This window comes from Trachemys scripta, chromosome 2, assembly GCF_013100865.1.
Source record: "Trachemys scripta elegans isolate TJP31775 chromosome 2, CAS_Tse_1.0, whole genome shotgun sequence".
Lineage (NCBI taxonomy): Eukaryota > Metazoa > Chordata > Testudines > Emydidae > Trachemys > Trachemys scripta.
Window position 1 is genome coordinate 42,515,456 of NC_048299.1, and position 26,343 is coordinate 42,541,798.

The following is a 26,343-nucleotide window of genomic DNA, read 5'->3' on the forward strand; positions in this document are numbered from 1 at the left end:
CTCAGCTGTGATCCAGAACAAGGGCAAGAAAAGCATGTTGAGGAGGTTTCCATGGGTGTCTACACTACAGTTGAGAGCAAACCTCCCAGCCCATGTAGACAGACTCACACTAGCAGGCTAAAAATAACTGTGGCTGTTGTGGAATCAGTGGAGGCTTAGAATAGTCATCTGAATTCAAGTATCAGAGGGGTAGCCGTGTTAGTCTGAATCTGTAAAAAGCAACAGAGGGTCCTGTGGCGTTTTTGAGACTAACAGAAGTATTGGGAGCATAAGCTTTCGTGGGTCAGAACCTCACTTCTTCAGATGCAAGAAGTGAGGTTCTTACCCACGAAAGCTTATGCTCCCAATACTTCTGTTAGTCTCAAAAGTGCCACAGGACCCTCTGTTGCTTTTTATCTGAGTTCAAGTTCACCCTACCTGCTAGGTCTAAGCTAGCCCAAGCCTCCACCAGTGTAGCATTGTCACACAGCTATCATTAGCGTGGTAATGCAAGCCCTGAGAGCACAAGTCTGTCTACCCAGCCTGGGAACCTTACTTTTGGCTGCAGCATAGACATCTCATATTATGGAGCTTGACTGCCCCAGAAGAGAGAGAAGCAACCACCATCACCTTCAGCCAATGAGCACTCAGGAACATTAATCCCTGCACCATTGGTGCCAATGGCTCCTCTGTCTCTATTCATGCCACAGGTTCCAAGACTCCCAAGCCTTCTAGTATCTTTTCAGTTGGCTAGCATTGTTAGCATCTTGCACCAGACGTTTTGCTGCTTCCATGTTCTTCAGAGCTAAAGGTTCATGAAATTAATGGCATATGCCAATATATTGCTTCTTCCTGAACTTGTCAGTCCGCTGAAATACTAAAGTATAATGGTTGCTTCTAGTTTAGTTGACTTCTATGATAAGCTTAACTGAGAACTTCCCTTGAGAGTGGTTTGAAGCAGGAAAATACTTTTAAATTCCAATGCTGTCCAATAATAAATACTGTACATTCCAAGTTCTAGAGAGGGATGTCATAGCTGTTCGGGAGTCTGTATATTTTGGAACAGAAACATGAGTTGGGACTATTATGTAGTGCCTCCTAGCATTTCTGATAAACCAGTTTTACAAAAGGCTGTGCAAGATTTAGAGGCTTCTGTTGTATCTCATATTTCAGCCACAGTAGGTTCATTCTGAAGTTACTCCGAAGACAGAGGATATTTAAACAGATGCTGAAATCTGGTCAGGTTCACAAAAGGTCAATTTATTGATTATCTCCAATTTAATCTTCTGCAATTAAAAAAAAATACTTGTTTTGTTTTTTTCTCTCTTCCCTTTCTATGAGAGAGGCCCACATAAATAGGGGAAATAGAAATTGACTGCATGGAAAAGGATCCACCTACATGGTGCGCGCAAAAAAAAAAAAAAGCTGAGGCAGCAAGTCTCGGAGCCTTGGCCAACTGACTTGGGCTTGCGCTACATTGCTAAGAATAGCTGTGCAGGCGTTCAGGCTTAGAGCCCAAGCTGTAGCGCAAGACCTGTGAGCCCAAGTCAATTGACCCATGCTCTGAGACTTGCTGCTGTGGGGGGTTATTTTGGCTGTGTAAGATGTACCCAAAACATACACCTTTTAAAACATTTCCACTGTAATCACTTTTAGTATTCTTGGATGATACTTGTAACAATAGTAAGTTTTTAAAACAACTATATGGAAATGTGACTTGACAGTTGATTGTGTCCTTTAATGAACTGCTGAATTCAGACTGGCCCTTCTGATCTATGTATGGCACGTCATAGATGCAACATAGGTATGTATCATATGTATGTATGGCATATATATGTTGTGACTTGCTGTGATTATCTTGTTCTAGCCACTGGATGTCACTGTTGCGCCACTTAAGTGCTGATGTAAGTGCACATATATGGTACTGTTCGTCTTCACAGCTCAACCAACACATGTTGAGACTTACCAATATTTCTGATTAACACTTCTCCAGATCATGCATTCAGTTTTGGGAGATAATTAATATGTGGAGAAATGTGACAAACGCATACATTTATTAATTTTTTATGTTCAAAGCAGTTGGGATAAATTAAGTCAGTGGTGAATAACTAAAAGAAAAATAAAATATCTTTTGACTGGCATTGGCTTCAAATGTTTTGTAGTTCGTATATGGTACACACAGATTTAGTTGGTAAAGTGTGCAAGTACTGCAAAACCAAAAATACTTCTAGTGTAAAGGGAAAATGCTACCAATTTGTCGGTTGTGAATTAAACCACGTAACGGAGTCAAGTACAACTGTAAATCAGGGCCGATTAAAGCATTTTCTGAAAAATGACCAACAGGCTTTTTTCAAGCACAGAAAAACTCTCGATTTCTCTCCCCCTCCCCCTGCCACCCAATCTTTCTAGTATACCAGATGAAGAAGAGGAAAGGCTTGCCAGAGATCGAGAGGAGAGACGAATGCAATCTCTTCAGCGGTGAGTTTTGGAAATATTGCGTTTAATAACCATACACTTCTTGGTAGAATTTTTATTACGCAAGTAGTAACCTTAGTTCCTAGGGAATAAAGTATATATTAAACCAGGGGTAGGCAACCTATGGCATGCATGCCAAAGGCGGCACGTGAGCTGATTTTCAGTGGCACTCACACTGCCCAAGTCCTGGCCACCGGTCCGGGGGCTCTGCATTTTAATTTTAAATTAAGCTTTTTAAACATTTTAAAAACCTTATTTACTTTACATACAACAATAGTTTAGTTAGACTTCTAGAAAGAGACCTTCTAAAAACGTTAAAATGTATTACTGGCACGCGAAACCTTAAATTAGAGTGAATAAATGAAGACTCGGCACACCACTTCTGAAAGGTTGCCGACCCCTGTATTAAACAAACAGTCCAAAACCCAGAGCCATCTAAGCAGGCAGGGTCAATGGAGAGAATATTAACAGGAAAGTATTAGCACAGACATTGTAACGATATTTATGATTCTGACTAAGACAGTGCAACTTCAAATACTGGATAGAGCCAGCGTACGTTCCTTTCCATTGGTTAAACTGGTGTGCTCTTTACTTCAGGGATTCAAGGTTGTACTACTTGGGAAAAGACAGAGTTCAAACAAAACCACAGGAAAGCTCGTACTTAACCAACACTTGTGATCTGGAAATTGCTTACCAGCAGTTTTGCACAGTTAAAATCAAGATCAAGAAATGGAATTTAACATTCCCGCATATTGACAGGTTTCAGAGTAGCAGCTGTGTTAGTCTGTATCCGCAAAAAGAACAGGAGTACTTGTGGCACCTTAAAGACTAACAATTTATTAGAGCATAAGCTTTCATGGGCTACATTCCACTTCTTTGGATGCATGAACAGGTGGGAGTTGTCTTACCAACTCTGAGAAGCCAATTAAGTAAGGGGGAAAAAAAACTCTCACACTTCTTATCAACCTGTCTGTACTGGGCTATCTTGATTATCACTTCAAAAGTTTTTTTTTCTCTTACCAACTCTGAGAAGCCAATTAAGTAAGACAATTCCCACCTGTTCATGGTGTGTGTGTGTGTGTGTGTGTGTGTGTATCTCCTCAATATATGTTCCATTCAATGCATCCGAAGAAGTGGGATGTAGCCCATGAAAGCTTATGCTCAAATAAATGTGTTAGTCTCTAAGGTGCCACAAGTACTCCTGTTCCTGTTCCTGCATATGTTAACGCATGTGGATTTTGTTTTTCTGGTTAAATGTATAGTTTAATTTAGTGGATGTTAAACATTACTATAAAATATATGGCCAACTTAACATTGCTGTAGCAACCTAAGCTGAATTTCTGGCTTTATTTTAACTGTGCAGCCTTTCACAGCAAGATTATCTTTTTGCATTCATGTCCTCCTTTTGGGGCTTGAGGGGGATGACTTGTGTTTTTTTTGTAAGGCTTTGAAGATCACACTCCACTGAGGGGAATAGGGACAGGAAGGGGCAGAGGTAAGACACTTCCTAGTCAAGACAGGGTCACACAGATGGTTTGAAAATGTGTTGGTTGATGTATTTTTAAGCATGACTTAAAATGTGTATACACTTGTTGCAAACACCTTTAAAATGCATTGGCTGGCCACGGTCTACATTGGGTGCAAACTTGTATTTAATAAAATGTTAGCTAAGATGCTAACTTAGCATCTCAGGAATAGTTTCCTTGACTCATCCATGCAAAAAAGAATGAGTGGTCAGCTAGGAAAAAACATTCACATATAGTCATATTTGAGCATTTTACACAGGTAGCCACTGATTTCTGGGGAGTGGTCATGTAACTGACCAGGGCAATTCTAGCCCCTATTTTAGAGGTGTTTTCAGTAAGTAAATAGCCATTTATTTTTCAGTTAATCCTTCATTTTAAACTCATGGCTAAGGGTGGAAAGGCCTGGGATACAGTAGCACTGCTAGAGCCAATGCTTCCCTCTCCCATTCATTGATAGGGAATGTGCACCCTTTCAGTGTAAGTGCTTTAGCAAAACAGATCCCAACTTCTGTACCTTTCATATTGGGCTGGGAAAATATGCAGTGATGTCACGGGAAAATGAGTCAGGCTGTGCTTAAAGAGCTTTACAACCTTTTTTTTTTTTAAATCAAATTTCCTTGTGGACTTAATCCAAAATGAGCATTGTTTATATTTATATGACAGGTGTCAAAGTTGGCTTGATCTGTTTCAAAAGTTCTACAAAAATTTATTGTAGAAAAGGTGTATTTGAATGTCATGAATCAATCCTGACAATTTATAACTGATCACTTAACTCATGCAATCAATCGTTTTGGTTTCATAATTAGCCTAAAGAAAACTGAAGTACTATACCAACCTGTGTTGGGTGATGTGCATGTCTAACAGTTAATAAGATCTGTGACGCTCTTTTCAAGTCCATGGAGAAGTTGTGCTGTCTATGGAGTATGCTGTCACAGAATGCCACAATTATTGAGGTTCTATGACACTTCCCAGGGCTGTGGAGCACCTCGCTACCATCTGCTCTTAGCATGAAGAAGCCTTGTCTGTGCCTGCCTGGGTCCCTAACACACACCCTGTCCACATGCAGCCTACACAGATCCCTCATGCAGGCTAGCAGTAGGCACAGTCCATCCCCCTGAGTGTCAAGCCCCTTAACCACATGACACTCCCAGAATTAGCAGATCCTCTTCTTATTACAGATTATAGCTTGCTAGTTACATCTTAGAACACAGCTTTGCTTAACACCCAGTGCTTAGATTTGTTTATATAGAAAGCAAATATGTTTATTTAACAAAGAACAGATCAAATGATAGTAAACAGAAATATTGGAAATCAAGAGTGACTCATACAATAAAATCATAACATGTAGTGTAGAGACTATATATAACTAACAATATGCCCTTTTGTCTGTCCCACATGTAAGCATTTTTGCAGTTCTCACATTGGTCTGAACTTACATATGTTCACCTATAGTATTTGCTGAATCCTTGTACATTGACGTCACTGTGAAACTCTGTCATTATCCAGTTAAGATTTAGGGTATCTCCATGTAAATGAAACTACTAAGGATGAATAAAATAGAAAGTTTTTGATTGTCTTATGGCATGATTCAGGCAATTTATGTGCCTTGTTTAAACAATGCAACCTTAACCTTGAATTCACTGGGTTTCTAACTTTTTTAAATAATACTTTTTTTTTAAAAAAAAGAAGTTGATATGCAGTTAAATCACTGTGTGCCTGCAGACTTAACTGCACAGTCTTGGGCGGGGGGAAGGATTTACTTCAGTATTTTTTAATGCTCCTAGGTTTGGTTGGAGAGGAATTATTCTTGCAAACTGTAGGAGGCTCGCAGTAAGGGCATCTTTATCTAGCAGACCTTAAGAAGTCTGGGGGTGGGTGCAGGGAAAGGAATCAGTATGCACTTGATCAACTGGCAACAAAGTTCCCTGTTAATTGCAGTACCTGTCCACTCTCCTGTTGAGGAGACTGATGCTGCAGATCATTTAAGGTCCTGAAAAAGGGAGTCCCTCTTCTCTATACCTCTGTAGGCCCTTAGCATCATCTTCTATAGAACCTAGAAGGTGTATAGAACCTAGAAGCTTTCTTTAGCTTCTAATAGCTGATGGTAGAGGCATAGGAAGAAGGGTAGATGGAAAATACTGTCAGGAGGCTTGGGGTTCAGCAGACCTGGGGAAAAACTGGCCTGTGTCCTAGTGCTCTCGGCCCACTGTGTAGGGGGTTCCTGGGAGGTGAAGACTTCCTCCTGGCTCCCTGTGATCTACTCCCTGGTGCCCCCCTCCATGAGCTTTAGGGCTCTTTCTACATGGGAAAACTGAGTGGCAAAATTATACTGATGTAATTATACCACTATAGCTATACTAGTACAGCTCCCTGTGTGGATGTTCTTGTTCTGGAATAAGAATGTCTCCATGGAGAGTTATACTTGCATAGCTGTAGTGGTATAATTATGAGGTAAATTCTCCCTTGTAGTCAAGCCCTTGGTAGGATTTTCAGCCCCCTGGCAGCCTCAAAGTTTCTTAGGACCCATTTGTAAGCCTTAATATATTCATCAGGGTTCCCTGGGTCTCACTCTTCTCCCACTCACTCCTACAAAAAAAGCATTAATGGACTCCTTCTCTCCCTACCCACCTGCATGTAGCAGACGTGTTTTGGGAATTAACAAGCCTACTAAGGCTTGTGGAGGTTCAATGGTGGTACCCAGTGAACCTACTAAGATGTGAGATCAAAGAGCTTCTTAAGACTAGCAGTTTTGTTGTTGGTTCTTCTCTTCTGGGTTCTTGATCTTCCCCCATCCTGTGGAAAATCTACTCTGAATTTCCTAAGGTCGTCAGGAGCAGGGCTGACTTCCTGTGGGCCTCAGAAGGTGGAGGTTGGTGTTTGAAAATTGGGACCTTGGTGGTTGGCCAAAGATTTGGGATGCATTCTAGCCTCTGGAGAACTGGCCCCGGGCCACAGCAAGTCTGAGCCAGTTCTGGTGACCCCATTAAAATGGGTCACAACCCACTTTGGGGTCCTGATCCACAGTTTGAGAACTGCTGCACTACAGCAACTGCAGTTAGCCAGCAAACTGTTTAGCCCAGATGAAGACTTCAGCTCCCTGCTTCCTCAAAATCTACAAGAGGAGACCCAAGGCTCTCAAATGCCCTTCCCAGAAGAGGTCAGAAAGTACCCGTACTATCCTCTGGTCACTCAAGATGCAGATTCTCACTATAACATTCCCCACATAATTTGAAAATCTGATGTGTTCAAAATTACCATTCCATTGTTGGATTGAGTATTGACTACCCTTCTGGACTTTTTTCCCCACTGCGCCTTTATAATCCGCATGCAGTGCTTAAATACTATGGCAATACGCACTTCTAGAGCTATTGGTTGATAGAAACCAGGCTGAGAGAGAAGCACTGCTGAAGTTTTTTTTTTTTTTTTTTTTTTTTTTTTGTAATAATAGGTCAGATAAGACCCCTAGTTTTTATGCACTTGAGATGCTAGGCTGCTATAGTGTTTGAAAGATCTATTACTTGGTGCAATATCCCCTAGAATCCCACACAGATAGTTTTTGCTCCGGTTCTTGAGAGAGCAGTGTGCCTGATCTGGTAGTAAGTAAGTTGATAGCAAGATGACCGCCAGCAGTTGGAAGGGAGGGGAGGGGAGAGGAGAGCAGTGGCTGAGGGAAAAGATGTAGAGTGAAAATCAACTATTGGACAAATCCAAACAGGAGGATTTATATAAGCTGCCCGCTACCTTTGCAAAAAGGCATTTTAAAAATGTACTTCTAGTATTGTTTCTGTAAATGTCCCAAACTAGAATGGGATGCTTCTATGATTGCCGAGGTGTACACTGTTAACAAACTGAGCTGATTATACAGTACTTTTTAGACTAACTTCCATAATTCAGGGGGGAAAAAGGTATAAAGGCTTATTTCTTAAAATCTGATCATACTGTGATGTTTCTACTGATCTTTCCCTGTGCAGCTTTGGTTAAATCTGCCTTACTTGTGCTTCATTTTATTTTGACAACATCTTCTTCTAAAATTAAGTTATTCACCACTACATGTTGCAATGGGAGGATCATTTTGGGAAGATTTTCAGTGTTCTCAAATAAGTAGACTCCTTGTCCCTTGCTTACAGGAAATTATACACTAACTTCAGCTTAATGGGGCAAACTATGTTCCTTGTATGCCTGATCTCTGAAAATTTACCTAAAATGTAATTCTGCTGGGCAACCCTGCAATAAGATATTTAGGAATCTAGGGTTCTCCTCTATGAAGTATGTGTATGTTGCAGTATATTTCCACTTGCTTATTCTGCGCAGTTCTAGAAGGAATGAGTGCATTCCAATTTGAGAACAGCAGAGGAACAGTATGCAGTCTTATATCCACAAATGAAAACATAGCTGATGGGCTTAATTTTAGTTCTGGCATCCTGGAACTACTTCAGGACTTGCTACCCAGAATACCTTTAGGTTTATATGCTGTGTGGTCTTCCATAGTTAATCATGTCCATAAATATAGGTTTAATGTGGTATGGGTGTGGTATTACATACTCTAAAAAGGAGGGGGGGGTATTATTGTGATGCTTTTCAAGAGACCTCATCTTGGCAGGATCAGAGAGAATACATTATGCTGCCATCACAGATGTGTCTCCTCTGCATAGAACCATGGAAAAGCATTGTCATTAACTCTGGATGCAACTGCTTAGTTGTTTTTTTGTGTGTTTGGTTTTTTTGGCTGGTTGTAATGTGCATTGCCAGAGGGTGGGAGGAATATTTAGTTCATTAACATGATTTTATATCAAGTGGAGAAAGTTTGAGGATGTGAAAGACATCTACTTACTAGTACGCTCTGTTTTGCCATAGGGATAACAAGCAATGGACTAGCTTTTATTAACGGCATCTCTGAGGAATATAACTGGGTAAATTATTAGTGGAAGAGGGAGATGCAGATCTGACACTATTAATAGTAATTATTGGAAAACTTAAAACTGACAGGGATAACGTCAACCTTGCTGTCTTTTAATACAGTGCATCAGCTTCCAAATTTGACTCTGTAATAATTCCTCTAACTGGTATACAAATTCTGTAATTTTACCAGAAGCACATCATTTTAGATCTGACCCTTGAAAAAAATTAGTTAAGATACTTAAAATGGCTGAGCAAAGGGGGACCCACGCAGCCCCCTCCAGAACCTCCCAACTAGAACTAGGTTGTCATAGGGGTTTCTTTAACTCTCTGCTCCTGGAGAATCTTGTTTTGTTGTCTTTATTGTTGACATACTTTGCTGACAGGTATTTTGAAAGAAATTACCAAAATAATTGAAACTGGAGTGATTATATTGTGTCATTTTCACAAATAAAATGCAGAATTTTAAAATATTGTGCGCAAAATTTTTAATTTTGGGGAGGCAGAATTACCCCAGGGTAAAATTTAGGTGCAGCACTGTTGTTCTTTCCCTTTATTGGCTTTAGCTGTTCCCTCAGATACAATTTTTTCATAAATGGCTGTTTAGATCGGCAGAGGCAGTTGGAAATGCAGCATCCCTTAAAGTGGTTGTCATCTTAATTAGTTCGATGTAGCCTACCTTAGTTTTACCACCTTTTCGTGGTGGTGGTTGCTGCTGCTGCTTGGGAGGGTATGGAGATGGCTTTGCAAAAGAGAAGATTAGTGTTCGAAGCCTTTTCAAATATCAAAAAAAAAAAATCTCTGGAGTTACATCCACCAGTCTTAAACTTTTCCTGTAGAGTTTCTAAAGAGCTTTTCTGGTTCTAATATAACTTATTGTGTGGAAGAAATGTTATTTCTGAAGCTTAGTGTTTAAAGAAAAAATGTTCTTATATTCAGTACCAGCTATTGTGTGGTCCCAACATTCTCAGTGCCCAGAATAGCTTGACTAAGATGTATAGTACACATGAAATTTCTTGGGGTATCGTACACTGCACTTGCAGACAGCTTAGACTTGATTGACTTAAGTATTCATAATAATTCAATCATAAGTCACAAAAGTTAGCAAGATAAAAAAGGCCTATTAAACCAAGTCCACCACCCATTCATAAAGGTCTTTCAATTATATATTCAGGAAGTGGTTGTTTGAAAAGGTTGGTGTCTGTTAGAATAAAGTGGCAGGGCTAATGGTTCTAGTTACCTCTTATTATCACAGGCAGGAAGCTTTATCACTGAATCCTGAAGAGTTCTGACAAATTGAAGAATAATGCAGGCATAAATAGTTGTGGTTAGAGCAGGAGAAAGGCAGACAGGACTTCAGAGTTCTTAATTATAAATGGTAAAGATAAATGGATGTTATATGGTGTCTGCCCGAGTTCTGTCTTGAGCTTTGTGTGGTCTTGTCTCTTTTCCCATATGTAATGTGGGGATATTACGTGCTTGCTATCCTCATGGGAGGTTATAAAACTAGTATAGGGTTTTGAAGATGTAAATAGTGTAGTGCTAAACAGTAGTATCTAGTTTTAATATGGTGACTTTTGGTGTATTGACAAATTTCAGATTTACAGAAATCCACTATAAGATACCATGTTAATAAGGTTGCCAACTGTCTAATCGCACAAACCCAAACACCCTTGCCGTGCCTCCAGCCCCCCTTGCCCAAGGCCACACCCCTGCCCTGCCCCCTCTCCGAGGGCCCCCTCCCTCCGTCGCTCACTCTCCCCCACTCTCACTCACCTTAACTGGGCTGGAGCACAGGGTTGGGGTGTGGGATGGGGCATGGGCTCTGAGCTGCGGGATGGGGCCAAGCGATTCGGAGTATGCGAGGGGCTCTGGGTTGATCCTGGGTCAGGGGGTTGGGATGTGGGAGAGGGCTCGGGGTGCGGGATCTGGGAAAGAGTTTGGGTGCGGGAGGGATTTCTGACCTGAGGCAGAGGGTTTGGGATGCAGGCTCTGGGGGGGGGGGGGGGGGCTCAGGGCTGAGGCAGGGGGTTGGGGTGTGGGAAGGAGTTTCAGTACGGAAGGAGGCTGGGTCAGCAGGTTGAGGTGCCGGAGGGGGTGCAGGCTGCGGCTGGGTGGCACTTATCTCGGCTGGCTCCCGGAAGTGGCAGCATGTCTGGGAATGCCTCTAGGCTTGTGGGCAGCCAGACAGCTCTGCATGCCGCCCCTGCCTGCCAGCACCGCCCCTGCAGCTCCTGTTGGCCGGGAACAGGGAACTGCGGCCAATGGGAGCTGAGGAGTCAGCACTTGGAGTGGGGGCAGCACACACAGACCCCCTGGCTGAGCCGCCTCCTATGTCACTGCTTCCGGGAGTGGCGCAGAGCCAGGTCAGGTATGGAACCTTCCTTAGCCCCCACTGCACCACCAGACTTCTAGTGGCCTAAAATTTCCCAAATTGGCTTCAGTAGCCTCTGAGAGATTAAGCCTGATTCTGGGAGACTCCCGGCCAAGCCAGGAGGGTTGGCAACCCTACATGTTAATATTGTGTATTGACTTCATCATACAGGGGGTCCCTGGTATATATCTCCCCATTATCCTTAGTTTCGCATATCTGTTGCTCATCAGTAGGGAATGTGTTCCGGTTCCCCTCGGTCCTGATATGCATATCCATTGCTTCTCCTTTTGCATGGCTTTTCTTTGGGTGCTTCACCCAGCATTCAGGAGGCACAGGGAGGAGGAGGAGCGGGGACAGGACATACTCGAAGGAGGGGGTGGAACTGGGCAGGAAGAGGCGGGACAGAGGTGGGTGGGGCGGACCATTATTTCTTATGGGGAAAAATTCCCCGATATTCATTGTTTCAGTATCCATCGCCCTTTTCAGGAACACAACCCCAACATATACCATGACCCACTGTAACTGTTAGTCTGTGTAGCAGTGGCTAACAAGCTGTACAAACCACTAAAATAGTGAGGAATATAAATGTTTCTCCTACTTGGAGATGTTTAGATTGCATATTTACTGCAGGCTTAATGTTTGTGAGGGGAATAGTAGTTGTTAAACAGAGCAGATGGCCAGCAGTGTTACTATCATTCTGGAGGCATATCTAGTTATTTACAGCTCAAATGTTGGTTTAAAAACAGGCAACTGTTTTGTCATAATGGTACAGAATACATAAATGCATTCTGTAAGTCATTGATGTATCATAAAAGCAAGTACTGAACTCAGAAAGGAATGAGCTAAAAGACCATTAAGCAGGTTAAAAACAGATGATTCAAAAAGTTAAGTTTAAAATTAAGCTCCTTTTTAGTGAGCTTAACTTTAAAAGCTAGACAACTTTAAACACTGGTTATGAACAGTCACATTAACCATTGGTTATGAGTCAAGATTCCTAAATACATGCTTAAATTAGAGTTAAAAAATACATTTAGCTGTACGCCTACACCTGCTTCTGCTGAATGGATAGTGATCTTTGAATGGGTAGCAATCCAGTATTTCACTTTCTCCATCATTTAGAGTATAGTTCCATGTCTTATTTACTGCAGACCATTAAAACCCTGCTCTGAATATAGTAATATTAATTTATTTGTGGGTTTTTTTAATAGCAATGCTTCACAAATATTAATCTTCCTAACACCCTTATGAGGTAAGGTGATAGCCCTATTTTACAGATGGGATCTTAGGCACAGAGATTAAAGTCAAGTGTCCAGTAAATTGGATGCCCAATTTGGGATGCCATGGGCCTGATATTTTCCAGAGTATTCAGCATTTCATAATGCTTTACGTTCAGAGCAGAGCTCCAATGGATTTCAGTTGAAGTTGAGTGCTCAGCATTTCTGCGTATTATGTCCCAGGTGTCTAGAGGTGATCACTCAGAAAATGAAGAACATACAATTTGTGACCACTGGTGAAAAGTTTAATTTGTGACTTGCCCAGCATCACATAGGAACTCTGGCAGAGACATGGATAGAATCCAGATTTCCTGGGTAGCATTCAATTGTTTTAACCATGTGATCAGCCTTTCTTCTTCCTGCAGTCCCTTGCTTTATTTGCTGCACACCTTTGAGTATGCACAACAAATGAGGTAGGGGTTGAACAGACAACAATGTAATTCACTATATAACACTGATTCATTCCCTAGGCACTGGCTATCCTTTGCACTGAATGAGTCAGGGGTCCTGTGGGAAAAAATATGTGATTATGTAATTAAAACCTATAGTATAATGAATACACATAATATTACTCCTAAGGGTATTCTGTACCTAAAAATTCTGTGCACAATATTTTAAAATTCCGCAAGTTTTCTCAATAAATAAATGCAGAGGCTCTGTGGCAGTGGGGAGCACAGGCTGTACAAAAGTGGGAGATCACCCTGCAGCCTCCCCTACCCCAAGACACTGACTCAGTGGTGAGGCTGCACCTGACCCTGACACAGCATAAGGGCTGGGCCTGCCCCAGAAACACCCTGGGGGCCTGCACCAGGCGCACCAGGTGTGGGGCAGGTTGGCTCAACCGGGCATGATCCGAGTGTGACTCAGTGTGGAGGGATCCAGGTGTGGGGTGAGAGGATTCTGTGTGCAGGCATGTCACTGTGGGGTCTAGGTGTAGGGAGATCTGGATGCACAGAAGCTCGTTGGGGGCGGCGGTTCCAGGTGCAGGAGCAATAGGACTCTGCAGGGGCTTCCAGGTGAAAGTGGTTGGGGCTCAGCAGAGGGGTCTGGGTGTGGGGGGGGATCTCAGCAGAGGCATCTGGGTGCTGGGGGAGTGGGGCTTGGTGGGGTGGAGGTCTGAGTGCAGTTGGGGGTCCATGGCGTGGGGGTCTGGATGTGAGGGCTCGGGGGTGGAGCTCATCAGGGTGGGAGTTTGCTTGTAGGGAGCTCTGGGGGGGGTGGTCTGGGTGCAGGGGTTGAAGTTCAGTGGGGTTTGGGTATGGAGGTCTGGGGGAGTTCTGGGTGTATGGGGTGAGGCTTGATGGGGGTGTCTGGGTATGGGAGGTCCAGATGCATGGGGGCTGGGCAGATGGGGGGTGCAGCTTCCCATACAGTGACTGCTTCCCCATCAACTGAGGAGCAATGGGGGCAGGAAGCAGGGGAGGATGCTGAAACTTCTTTCCTTCTATCCCTGTCCTCCCCAGCTTGTCTTCACTACAGGGGTAAGTTGATCTAAGTTGCACTATTCCAGCTATGTGAATAATGTAGCTGGAGTCGACGTAGCTTACGTGGATTTACCGTGGTGTCTTCACTATGCTGCATCGACAGGAGACACCCTCTGATCGCCCTACCTTACTCTTCTTGGGAGCTGGAGTACCAGAGTCAACTAGAGAGCGCTCTGCTTCAATTGCAGCAGCGAAGATCTCCCCAGTAGAGAAGACAAACCCTCAGTCCTCATACCTCTAATCTCCCTTATCGTCCTTCTTTTTCCCTCCCCCAAACTTTTCATGCTTCTGCATTCAAGTTAGACTAACTTCTTTTCCATGCTGTCTGGGCCCCAGCAGTCAGATCAGTCAATCTCCTGCTTTCAGTCCCAGTGCTTGGCACTTCAGCGATACCAAACTTCCAGGAGGAGCAATGGCAGGGAAAAGTCTGGTTGACGCACAGGAACTTTATGGCAGTGGAGTATGCTCAGTGCAGAAGGAATCTTTGGTGAATTTGGCTGTCAAGCTGCAACAAGCCTCTGAGCATGTGTGAACTGCTTGGGTGGATTGTGAAAGGGATAGCAAAAAGCGCACACCTGGAGCTAGGACAACTCCCGTTTGCCAGATTTCTAGTCTCAGTTCCAAAGTATGGAGGCGCTAGACCTTTTTAGTGAAACAGTTGTAAGAATCTGTTAAGAATGGCAAAATAATGTATATTCCCCTAAATTTGTTCTCAGACATGGCAAAATCATTTCCACCCAAACTCCTCCCAGTCGTCTTCCACACTCCACCTTAGAAAAATCAGCCAGAGACAGACGGCTAGCATGCAGAATCTCCGCTTGAATGGTTAGATTGGTAATGTTACTGGCAACTGAAAACAGGGCCTTATAATTGAAGCTGTTAGGCAGTGTTAACTAGTGACTACCAGTGCTACCTATGATGTCATAATATTTTTACTATGTCTCCATTTTTTTTACATTCTAATGTTTTTTTTTGCTTTTTTGACTGCTGCACATTAAGATGTCTTCACTTAATGCCTAACAAACTGACAAAGTTAGCCTCAAAACATTGCTAGGACACAAGGGGTAGAGGATAGGAGAGCTGATATGTTCTGTCTTACAGATGGGGAAATTGACAGAGGTTTGACTTGTCACATAGGAAGTCATAGGTAGAGCCAGGAATCTGATCTGCTGATTCTCTGTTAATTTGTTTGCCACAGCCGGCCTGCCTTGTCTCTTCGCTATACTTTCCTCTATGTAAAAGTCTGACTTCGAAGTTTAAAAAGTGGTATGTTGACTTTAAGGCAATGTCTGTAATTGTAGATTCCAGTGCTCAGTTCAGTCTTGATACTGAGTACAAGAATCAGAGTTCTCTCAGCACACTGGTTCATCAACCCCTTGTATATTAGCAGTTAACAAACCAGTATCTTCCTACTCCTCCATATGAATATTGCTGAAGGAGAAAGATTAGCAATAGCACAATGGTACCAGCATCAGAGTCGCAAGACATTTTTTGTGGTTACTTCTGAAATGTTAAATTTCAGTTTAGTTTGTTAAAGGAAAGTGCAGTAAACCGAAATATTACTGTACCCTAGTAGTGTATTTTGTTGTTTAAAAAAAAGTTAATCAGCATTTTTTTCAAACAAATTAGAAAAGCATTCTTCCACTAGAATATAAAAAAAGCTGCCAAAGTTACTCCTTTTGCAAAGTTGATGGTATAGTTTAGACAACTATATTTTCATTTACTCATTGTAATGTGTAACTAAATAATAATGCTAATATAAAATTTCTTCTCCTTGTAGATTTGTGATATTAAATTAGCATTCTGCAACATGCAGTCTGATAGGAATTTTACAACTATATTCCCTGCTGGGCAGCATAGTGACATTTATGAGAGTTCCCTGGATGTAATTAAGGCAGTGTATTTTCAGTTTCCTTGCTTGTCGATATGATCCTAATTGATGGCTTGATTTGTTAATAGGGAGTTATAGTGAGTTTTAGAACTGGGAGCTGTAAGCTTTAGAAATGATTTTAGAAAGTTATAATTATTGCAGGATTCTTAAAAACAAAATAAAAACCCTGGTCCATTTGGACCCAAATGCAATTGTTATACCTTGCTTATAGAATGTCTTGAAACAGCCTAAAATATAAACATGTTCCTGATATTTATTAATCTTTGCAGGAAACATGAAAGAAAAATGAAACAGGATGAGATACGCAAGAAATATGGTATGTATGCTAATCTTACTGTAATGTCTGAATAAAGTTTTTTCTTCTCTGTTCACACTATTTAAATAGGCATATTCCCGTCATATTGGTAATGAATATGGACCCTTTCACCTCAGGATCTTGAGTCCAGGTTAATAGTGATGAAAAGTCACTACCATTTGACTGTTCAGTGGCCTAAGTAAAGTAGACTGGCTGGCCTTAGTCCAGTTTCATGTGGGTGATAATTAGAATCCTTATTAGCATTCACAGCAGGAAAACAAGGATTAAGTGGAGGTTTTGGAGCCTGAAGTACTTTCATTCCTGCAGTTAGTTGTTTCAAAATAGATTTGTGGCACAATAGTGAGAATGGGGAAGTATGAGGGAGCTTTGCACTACCGTTGCCTGTGTTGTGCCTCTTACTGGAGGACTTCATTATTCAGAGCTGTCAATCTTAGCCCTTTTTAATTTGGTCTGTTCGTGGGGCTACTGATGCCGTGTATTCAAATATGTATGATAAAAAGATATACTGTGTTTTTTATCATGTAAATTACACTAGTATCAAATATAGTGATTCTGTATTTAGAGCTCTGACCAGCCACTCAAAACCATTTTAATTTCCAGTCTCTTGTTAAACTGATTGGCAGGAGCTGGGAATGTCTTCATCATTCTGCACCAAGTCTACTGGCATATGCAGGAGTGTTTTAGATGAGCACTAAAGGGATTTTCATGGATCAAGGAAGCTTGCAATAACATGGGCTCCTTAGTAAACCTTAAGAGTAGGAGAAGGGAAAATTGTTACAGATACTGTGCAACTTTTAAGTGTGTATATAATTCACAAATTTTGATTCTGTAACAGTGTACAACATCACTGACCTTGGCCTTCAAACTTCTGTTTCATTTTAAAATGTTTGAATTATATGGGGGTAAATAAAAAAAACTTGAATCAGTGCATTTTGTTTTAAGATTGTTTTCTCCCGCTCCCCCCCATGGTGCTTGTTTTTCTATAGACTTGATGGGTTCAGTCCTTTGGGGTACTGAGCTTCCTGTAATATCCAATAAAGCGCTCAGCACTGAAGTCAGTGGGACTTCTCCAGTGCTTGAAGTTGAGCATTTGCTTAAATGCTTTGTTGGATCTTGTCAGAATGCTCAGTGGCTTGCAGGATTGAGCCCTATAATCATTTGCGTTCTGGCTATAAATCTACCAAGTTCACTTGCAGATACATTCTTCAGTCACATGCATGTCTGTCACCCTGCTCCCACTGAAGTCAATAGTTCTGTCACTGACTTCAGTGGGAGCCTGTTCCAGCCCCCCAGTGTGCAAGCGTAAGTCTTGACTTCTAATAAAATCATTAGATATACCCATATTTGCACACACAACTTGTTTACAGGGCAATTGCCACACAATAGTTTAACAATTAGATTTGAAAACTTCAAAAGTTAACTTTTTTATGAAATTGATTTATTTGCAAGGTGTAAGTTTCATCGCATTTTGAGACGACACTTATTTACGTTATCAACCCAAATGCAGTTTCTCATAATGAATAGATTGTTTGATAGAGGCACCAAACTGGATTATGAAGATGTGTGTGGTTGAATAGGAAATGGTTGAAAGGAGAGAGATGTTATACCTTTTTAAAAAAAAAAATCCTCAAGCAACATCAAATGACTCCTAATATATTAAACTTATTCTGAAATAAATTAATCGAAAATAGTTCAGTACGAGAAATAAAGTACAAATGCTAATTCTCATCTTTGAATTACTAATTCTCATTTTTAAATATGATTATAAAAATAATTAAATGAGACCTAAGACAGGTCCTCAGCACAGCCTTGAATCTTCTGCATCTGTCTTCATTTTTAGCTGTCTAGTAAATAGTCTGATAAAAATTGCTGCAGAAAATTATGGAGGCACTAGATTATTTTACGCTGCCTCTTACACATTGCAGAGGGGATTCACTGTTAAGTAGGCAAAGATGAGTGGCAGAATGACAATGGCTTTGTTAACCTGACTCTCTAAATTAAGATGATCATGCCTGAAATGTCAGTCCTTGGTTGGCTTTAAGGGAATGCCTTTTTCCCATTTCACCCACTAGCTTTTCTTACCCCATTTAAATGGTAATTACACATTTATAATGCATTGCAAGTGTCGCTCACTTCAGCCATAGTCCTTTAGGAGCACTGGAAGCAATAGAGCTTTAGTAATGGGGAATATTCATTTTGAATTGTTTTTGTTGCAAAATTTGTCACTATTTTTCATTTGCTTGCATATATGAATGCAGTATGATTATTCAAATTATACATTGATGGTTTAACAACCTTTAAAACAGAATTTAGAGTATTTTCCAGCTTGTGTAACATACAAAGAAAGTAGGATTTAATTGCCCCCATATTTGCTGCTATTGTACATTTGATATAGCATCGGTAAGGCCTGGTTTACACGAGGGTGGGAAGGGGGAAGGGGATCAATCTAAATTACGCAACTTCAGCTATGTAAATAACGTAGCTGAAGTGGATGTACTTAGATCTGCTCACCGCAGTGAAGACACTGCGGTGAGTCGACTGCTGATGCTCCCCCGTCAACATCACCTGCGCCTCTCACTCCGGTGGAGTACTGGAGTCGATGGGAGAGCGCTTGGTGGTTGATTTATCATGTCTAGACTAGACGCAATAAGTCGACCCCTGCTGGATTGATCTGGCGGGTAGTATAGACAAACCCTTAGATGCTGCTTTACTGTCTGCACTTTCCACTACCACCAAGCAAAAATCCAAAGAGGCCTACCTCTCCAAGTTGATAAAGAATGTCCTTTGTCTTCCGTTACACACAATGATTACCCTTCATGATTTTGGGATTTCACACTCCTTGTTTCCTCTTAAATTGTGCAAAGACACTTGATAGTCATTCTAACGCTGCATAAGCCTATTTCTGTACTTTGATTTTACATAAGACATTTATGTTCAAAAGTTTATCACAATAAATAGTTATACTGTCCTAGATGGGTATATTTTCCTTTACCCTTCTGTAGTGTTCTGAATGCAAAACAGTTGAACTCTTCTAAATCATTATTTTACAAATTTTGTAATACTTATTTGTATTAGCTTGTAACTTAGGAGTTGAGATATAATATGAAATTTAAGGAAGAAAACCTGTTTAATGGGGGAGAAAAGTATGCCTACAGTGAGAAAAGAGGATGGGGAAATATGTATCAAACTTCCTCCCAGACCCAATCTAGTACAATTAGTTTTCAGTGTGTATACTCTGAAGTATGGCTCAAACCCCATGTTTGGACTGTATTTGTAAAAGGTTAGGATCCCAGTATAAAATGTTAACCCAACATATAGCATAAGTGAACGCTATAGAGACAGGTATTTAGACATTTTCATTTGGCTTGCCCAGTTCCCATATGTTGAGGCCTTGTACTTTCATTCTGTCTGAAGAAAGATGCTTGAATCTGACAACTTTTAAGGTATCCAAGACCCCTTAAGTAAAGTTGAGTAAGCCAACTAACAAATCAAAATGGTTGCAAAGTATTAAGCCAAAATAATGAACTATGACAAAAACAAATGGAGCAATCTGCTTGTGGTTTTTACAAGCCTGTTTCCTCATGACCAAATTCAGAAGTGACCTGAGTCAACCCTTACAATGAGCTTCAGGAGACTTATCTAACAAGTCTGTGCTCTGAACTTCAAAGTCCAAACCAAAGGTTATCAAAAGGAAAACCACCACAAGGAGAGAAGCAGCCTTGTGCCTAGCTCAAGACAGTGGGTGAGCTCTAGCTAAATTCAGCTACCTGATGACTTCCTGCTCCAGATCCTTCCACTTTTGAACCACAACATCCAAGATGTGGCAGCTGGCTCTAGCATGTCACCAGACCGACAATTTTGCCCGTCTTATTGGTGGTTCCCCAGATCCTTTTTGCCCATCCATCACGTATGTAAAGTCTCCTTCTCCATGAAGAGCCAATACTAGCAACTCACTGCTGTCCCCTGGTCTCTGTTTCTAGTGGTGATCTCAATCTGCATTCTCAGATAAGAAAAAGAAAAAACTAAAAATGTTGGTGTATGAGGTATGGCAGATAGGGATGGGATGAATAAAAACAAAGGGGAGGTATATAAGTAGGGCCCTAACAAATTCACAGACCATTTTGGTAAATTTCATGGTCATAGGATTTAAAAAATCTTAAATTTTACAGTTTCAGATATTTAAATACCTGAAAGGGGGTTTCAAAGAGGCTGGATCTAGACTGTTCTCAGGGGTAGCAGATGACAGAACAAGAAGCAATAGTGTCAAATTGCAGTGGGGGAGGTTTAGTTTGGATATTAGGATAAACTTTTTCACTAGGAGGGTGGTGAAGCACTGGAATGGGTTATCTAGGGAGGTGGTGGAATCTCCCTCCTTAGAAGTTTTTAAGGTTAGGCTTGACAAAGCCGTGGCTGGGATGATTTAGTTGGGGATTGGTCCTGCTTTGCGCAGGGGGCTGGACTAGATGACCGCCTGAGGTCCCTTCCAACCCTGATATTCTATGATTCTGAATCTGAAATTTCAGTGTTTCACAGTGCGGGGTCCCGACACAAAAAGAGGCCAGGGGGCAGAGGGGTCGGTTTTGCCACCCTCACTTCTGTGCTGCTGCTGGTGGTGCCACTGCCTTCAGACTAGCCAGCTGCCCAGCTCTGAAGGCAGCGGCGCCACTAGCAGCAGTGCAGAAGTGAGGGAGGCCCGGTATGTCATTACCACCCTTACTTTTGTGCCAGCGCCAATAGCAGTGCATAAATAAGCATGGCAATACCATACCATACCACCCTTACTTCTGCACTGCTGCTTCTGACCATGCTGCCTTCAGAGCTGGGCTCCTGGCCCACAGCTGCGGAGCTTCTTGCAGCTGGGGAGATTCCTGGAGGTAGGTCTTATTCAGCCTCTGGGTGCCCTTGCAGGGGAAGAAGTCTGATCCCTTCCCACCCTGACCAGGACTAGCAGCTGGAGTCCAGAACATGGTAGGAGCCCCTGTCTGGGACATCCCAACCTTGCCCCTCCTCAGTTGTGGAGGGGTGCAGGGGGTTACACGGCACCCCATGACCACAGCATCCTGGGCAGTCACCCACCCATAAGGCTGGCCTTGCCACCCAAAAGTGATGAATGCCCCCATAACATGCCACCTTCACTTCTGTGCTGCTGCTGGTGGCACTGCTTTCAAAGCTGGGTGCATGACCGAAAGCTGCTGCTCTCCAGCCACTCAGCTCTGAAGGCAGCACAGAAGTGAGTGTGGCAATACGGTAACACCCCTACAATAGCCAGATTTCACAGGGGAGACCAGATTTCATGGTTCATGATGGGTTTTTCACAGCTGTGAATTTGGTAGGGCCCTACATATAAGGTATCTTATGACACTTTACTCATCCTGGGAAGGAAGGCCTACTGTTTCCTCTCTGCATTCCTTGTCTCCTGGAGGATAGGGTAAATGAAAATTCCTTCACTCATTTCAGGAGCCTTTGTTCTTGGTGCTGTGAAATTAAAATTTCTCCCTGTAATCTGGCAGGCTTGTGATCTGTAATACCTACACTGGAGTGACCTATAGGTTTAGGTCTGAAATATTTAGTATCCCTTTTAGGATAAAAGGAAACTCGTTGAAATTAAAACAAATGAAAACTAGTTAAAATATTAATAACTTGTGGAAATTACACTATGATATTAAGCCTAATAGTTTAGTAAAATTAAAACAAATATCACTATGAAAAGCATCTGCAGTAATGCTAGATAGGACAATTACATATGCTGTAATGTATGAGGACTAATGGTCTAAACGATCAGTGGCTGGGGTTAGAAGGATACTTCCCCTGTGCAGCATTATTTGGTTAAGTGCATTATAGGGGTTTCATACCTTCCCCTGAAGGATTTGGCATGTTGGAGACCGAATACCACGTCTATTAATTCTTGATAGCAGTGGTGACTGGAGCTATTCTGTGCTGCTTTTAGAATTATCATGTAAAGTATGTATTTTAAACCAATCTTATGAAAGGCAGGTGTTAATTAGAACTTTGCCCAGCAAGGTTTAACACAGAGGCATAAAATAAAGGAAGTGTGAATTCCTTTCAGGGGAAAAATGTTTTCAGTGTTCATTTTTAGTTGCAGCAATTGTCACATCTAGATTCCCAATGGTTAGGGCAACTAGTCAAGATGGGAACCTTTTTGATTAGCATAAGATTCTTTTTTTTTTATGAAGGCTTCAAAGGATTTTATTTGATCAGAAAGACCCTTTCATCCCAAAATTCATTTTGTCACTGATTCTGTATTCACCGTAAGAAAAGGCTTTAGAAGTTAGGTTCTTGGAATTCTGTGTGCAATCTAATCAGTGCAGAGAATTTATAGTCTTAGTGACCAGTGTAGTAAAATAAATGTTCATATCTAGTATTGCTACTTAGCTTTACACAATATTTAGCTATATAAAATTATTTAATTTATTCTTAAATAGCTACTGCCAAGACAGGTTTATATCCAGAATGTAAAAAATACCTCTCTACATTCAACATGTCATTCATTTAAGTTTTTTTCCATGTTTGCATAAGGATATGATAATATCCATAATTTACTCCCTTGCTTGAATTGCCAAGGATATACTATAGCATTGCACATAATTCTACTGATAGATTTTACATACAATAAGGTAAGTTGTTTACTGGAGTATAGAAACTTCCAGAGGGATTACTGATGTAAAAAAATAAATAAATAGGCACACTCATATTATAAAGCCATGCACATTACTTTGAGTGCGTGCATATGGGAGTGTTACATTTTACTGATTCACTGTCAAGCTGCCAAAATTGATGATGATTAACCCCAATGAATTAATGAAAATTCTATTCCTTCTGAATCCAGTTTCAGAATATACATTATTGTATAGTAAGATACATCTGTCATACTTGTTTATGGAAAACTTCTGTCACTTAAATTGATCTAAAAGATTGAGCTGTTTTCTGATATTGGTTTAAGATAGAAGGCTATAAAATAAGTTATACACAAGAAGTATACAAGAGTGATCTTTCGTTTTGTCCAGGATTTAATCAGAGAATTTGAAAACATTTAGTTTTAATTCGTAAATAATAGGGACGTGCATCAAATTCACTAGATCTCATACATTCCTACCATTTATAAGAGACTGTTTTGCGTATTGCAAATAAAGCTTTGTATTATCAATGATTCAAGTAATGTCCTATCATAGCTTTGAATCATATCAATGATTCAAGTAATTGTAAGATTTATTTTATTTTACTAACACCTATAAATCGTATCATTACATTGTAAACATCTGTACAGTGTAAATACTTGCATATCTGAGAGTTTTTGTGGTCCTAGAAATAAATGAGGTAAATACTCCTCTCCATGTATGCATGTTTTTCTTTAATCTAAATGAGTTACCTTCAGGCATTAGGGAACCCTAAAGGAATGGTGGTTTTCATCACATTTCAGCCTACTGTAAATCCCAAGCTTTCTATTGACAGGGCTTGAAAATGCATTGGCTATTAGCCAGTGAAGCTGGCTAATATTGTCTTGCCCAGCAGTTGGATATCTTACTCACTGCACTCTGCTTAAACTGTACCTGTGATCAGTGCTTCATGCCCCTGTTTGCTTTTTTGCATTAAACAGAGCAGTGAATGCTCAGCACCTAGACATTGAAACACGTGTGTACACACCCTCTCCTCCTAGTGAATAAAGATCTGCTGGGACACAATGTGGAGGTTGGGAATGAATGGTACAGTCTTCTTTCCTCTTCCCCTTCCTTGGCACTGACTGTTGGGAAGAGGGGAATGTGGTCAGGAGCTCTACCCCATCAACCCATTTCCCTGCCACCTGCCCAAGACAAAGCAGCTAGGGAAAGTGGTGCTCCAGGTTTTCCAGGCATTACTTGACAAAGCCAATATGAAGAATGTCAAAAGCCCTTCTGTTCCTTCACAGCCAGGGTCTGTCACTGGACCCCTCTGGGCCCCTTTATCCTCAGTATGCACTTCTGGCTAGTGGATGTCTGGTAAGTTTCTCAAGGTCTTGTTGAAAATTACCACTATATGGAACGGTGATTATTGCTGAACTAAGCTTTACAGAAGATGTTCACCGATACAATATCTTTGCAGTGCTTTCTATGGCAATATTCTGGTTACATTAAAAATATTTGATAAAAGCACACACTGTGACCTCGATTAGGTAATACCTTTATTCTTGTCCCCAGTAGTTTCCGTGAGTTTGCAGGTGATCTGTATTTGTCCTTAGAGGACATTGGCTGGTGTCACAGAACTACTGCGTATCACTGATTGAACTTGACAGGTTTTTGCTCAAGAGTGAAACACAATTAAGCCAGCATGATGACCTCCCACCTTTTTGAAAAGATGGGCCTCTTACAGCAAAGATGAATTTATTGGCAGAGCAGTTTGAAACTGTTTCTGCTTAGCCATCTCCACATCTAATCTTTGATAAAGTAAAGAATTGGCAAATAGCTACAGTATCCTTCACAAGTGAGAAATACTGTTTCTCCTTAATGACTTTTCATGAAGAAATCTCTCTTGCTTTTATGTTTTACTCTTCATGTGACGTTCATGACTTGGTTGAGAAATAAAATGACTTGAGTTTATTTCTAATGTACTACTATAGATGTGCAGTTGTATTTTATACCTTAAGACTAGGGTCCATTTTTTAAAATTCTGTATTTGTACAGCACCTAGCAGAATTCCTGGTCCATGACTAGGGCTCCTATACGCTATGGTAATGCAGATAATTAATACATGCTGTCCTCTTTTTCTCCAGGTCTCCTTCAGGATTCTGATCATCCTTACAGTAGATTTGAGAATGAATGAAAACAGACACTGTTGAATCTCCTCATCGAAAGCTAAGATTCCAGGATAAATGAGCACTTTTTTATTTTGCTTTTCAGCGGTCTTCAGGCTGCTTTTTTTTTTTTTTTTTTTTTTTTTTTTTTTTTTGCAAGTTTTCAGACAGTAAAAATAAGTGCACAAATATCTACTAAAATACGTATATTTTAAATCTGGCATATTTACCTTTTAGAGCTAAATTTTTATGAACACTTTTGGTTTTTGAAATGTTTGCCAATTGTGCTCTCATTAAATAAATCTTTTCTTTGGAATCTGATTTAAATAGTTAGCTTCCTAATCATGTAATATCTTAGCTCACCTTTCTCTTAAAAATTCCTCTGTTCCCATTTTCCTAAATAAAGATTTTCTTTCTAAATCTGTTGTATGCATATAAGTGGTGGCAAGAATAAAGGAAGTGCTTGACACTGCAGAAATATGGTACTGATGTTGACAAGAAATAATTACAGCATACAAATTCTTTAGTATCAAAATAGTATGTATAGTATTTTAAAGATGCAAAATGTGATTTTTTTTTTTTTGGTGTACATAATCTGATGTAATAGAAATGCTCGTATATTACCAGGCTGTGTCCTTGGTGTGGAGAAAAAAGTCTTGAGTTAGTAAAACGGGCACAGAATCTTTTTGAAATTCATGCAAAATCTGAATATACATTTGTATATAAGCTTGAGAGGCAATATCAGGCTGTTTAAAACACTTTCTTCCATGAACAGTTCTCTAAATTAAAAATACTGCATAATGCCAAGATAGCATCAGTTTAACAGTATAATGATTTCATATTTTTTACCTTTGAGTTTTTTGTGGGAAATGTTCATAATGCATTGAGTTCTGTCATCTTCCTGGTTTGGTGAATTTTTGTTTTTTTTTTTTTCCCCCTTTTCTCACACAAATGCCTTCATTGAGCATTTTAAATAACTTGCTGACATGATGCAGCATGAAGAGGTTCATTCTTTTTTTCCTCCTTCATATTTAATGTGAATTTCCAATTCTATATAGTTGGAATTTACTGTGTACTATCTTCTGCTGAATAAATTTACAGTACTGAAGGCATTTGTATATTATTTTTATCAACCTTGCTAGAGGAGAACTCTAACTAGACCTCTTGAATTCAGCTATCCATTGTTTTTCTTCCTAAAGAGGGCTTCTGTGAATAAAAAACACATTTAAGGAAATGATCAAATGTAGGGTTTGAGTAGGGAAAAGGAATGCAATTTGGCTTTCTCTGGTCCTCTGACAAAGAAAATCTAACACCATGTACATACAATATGAAGTGGATATTGC

General features: G+C 40.7%; 1 protein-coding gene across 1 annotated transcript in view; it reads left to right on the forward strand.

Annotated features, from left to right (window-relative positions):
- The window catches only part of LOC117872192 (pituitary tumor-transforming gene 1 protein-interacting protein-like), a gene marked incomplete in the record, with an annotated part of 57,139 nt that extends 31,031 nt beyond the window's left edge, over positions 1 to 26,108 (forward strand). The window contains 3 exon segments of the mRNA XM_034760405.1: positions 2,389 to 2,457; positions 16,169 to 16,215; positions 24,980 to 26,108. Of these exon segments, the coding sequence (XP_034616296.1) occupies positions 2,389 to 2,457; positions 16,169 to 16,215; positions 24,980 to 25,029 (166 nt within the window).
- Between the last annotated feature and the right edge of the window lie 235 nt (positions 26,109 to 26,343).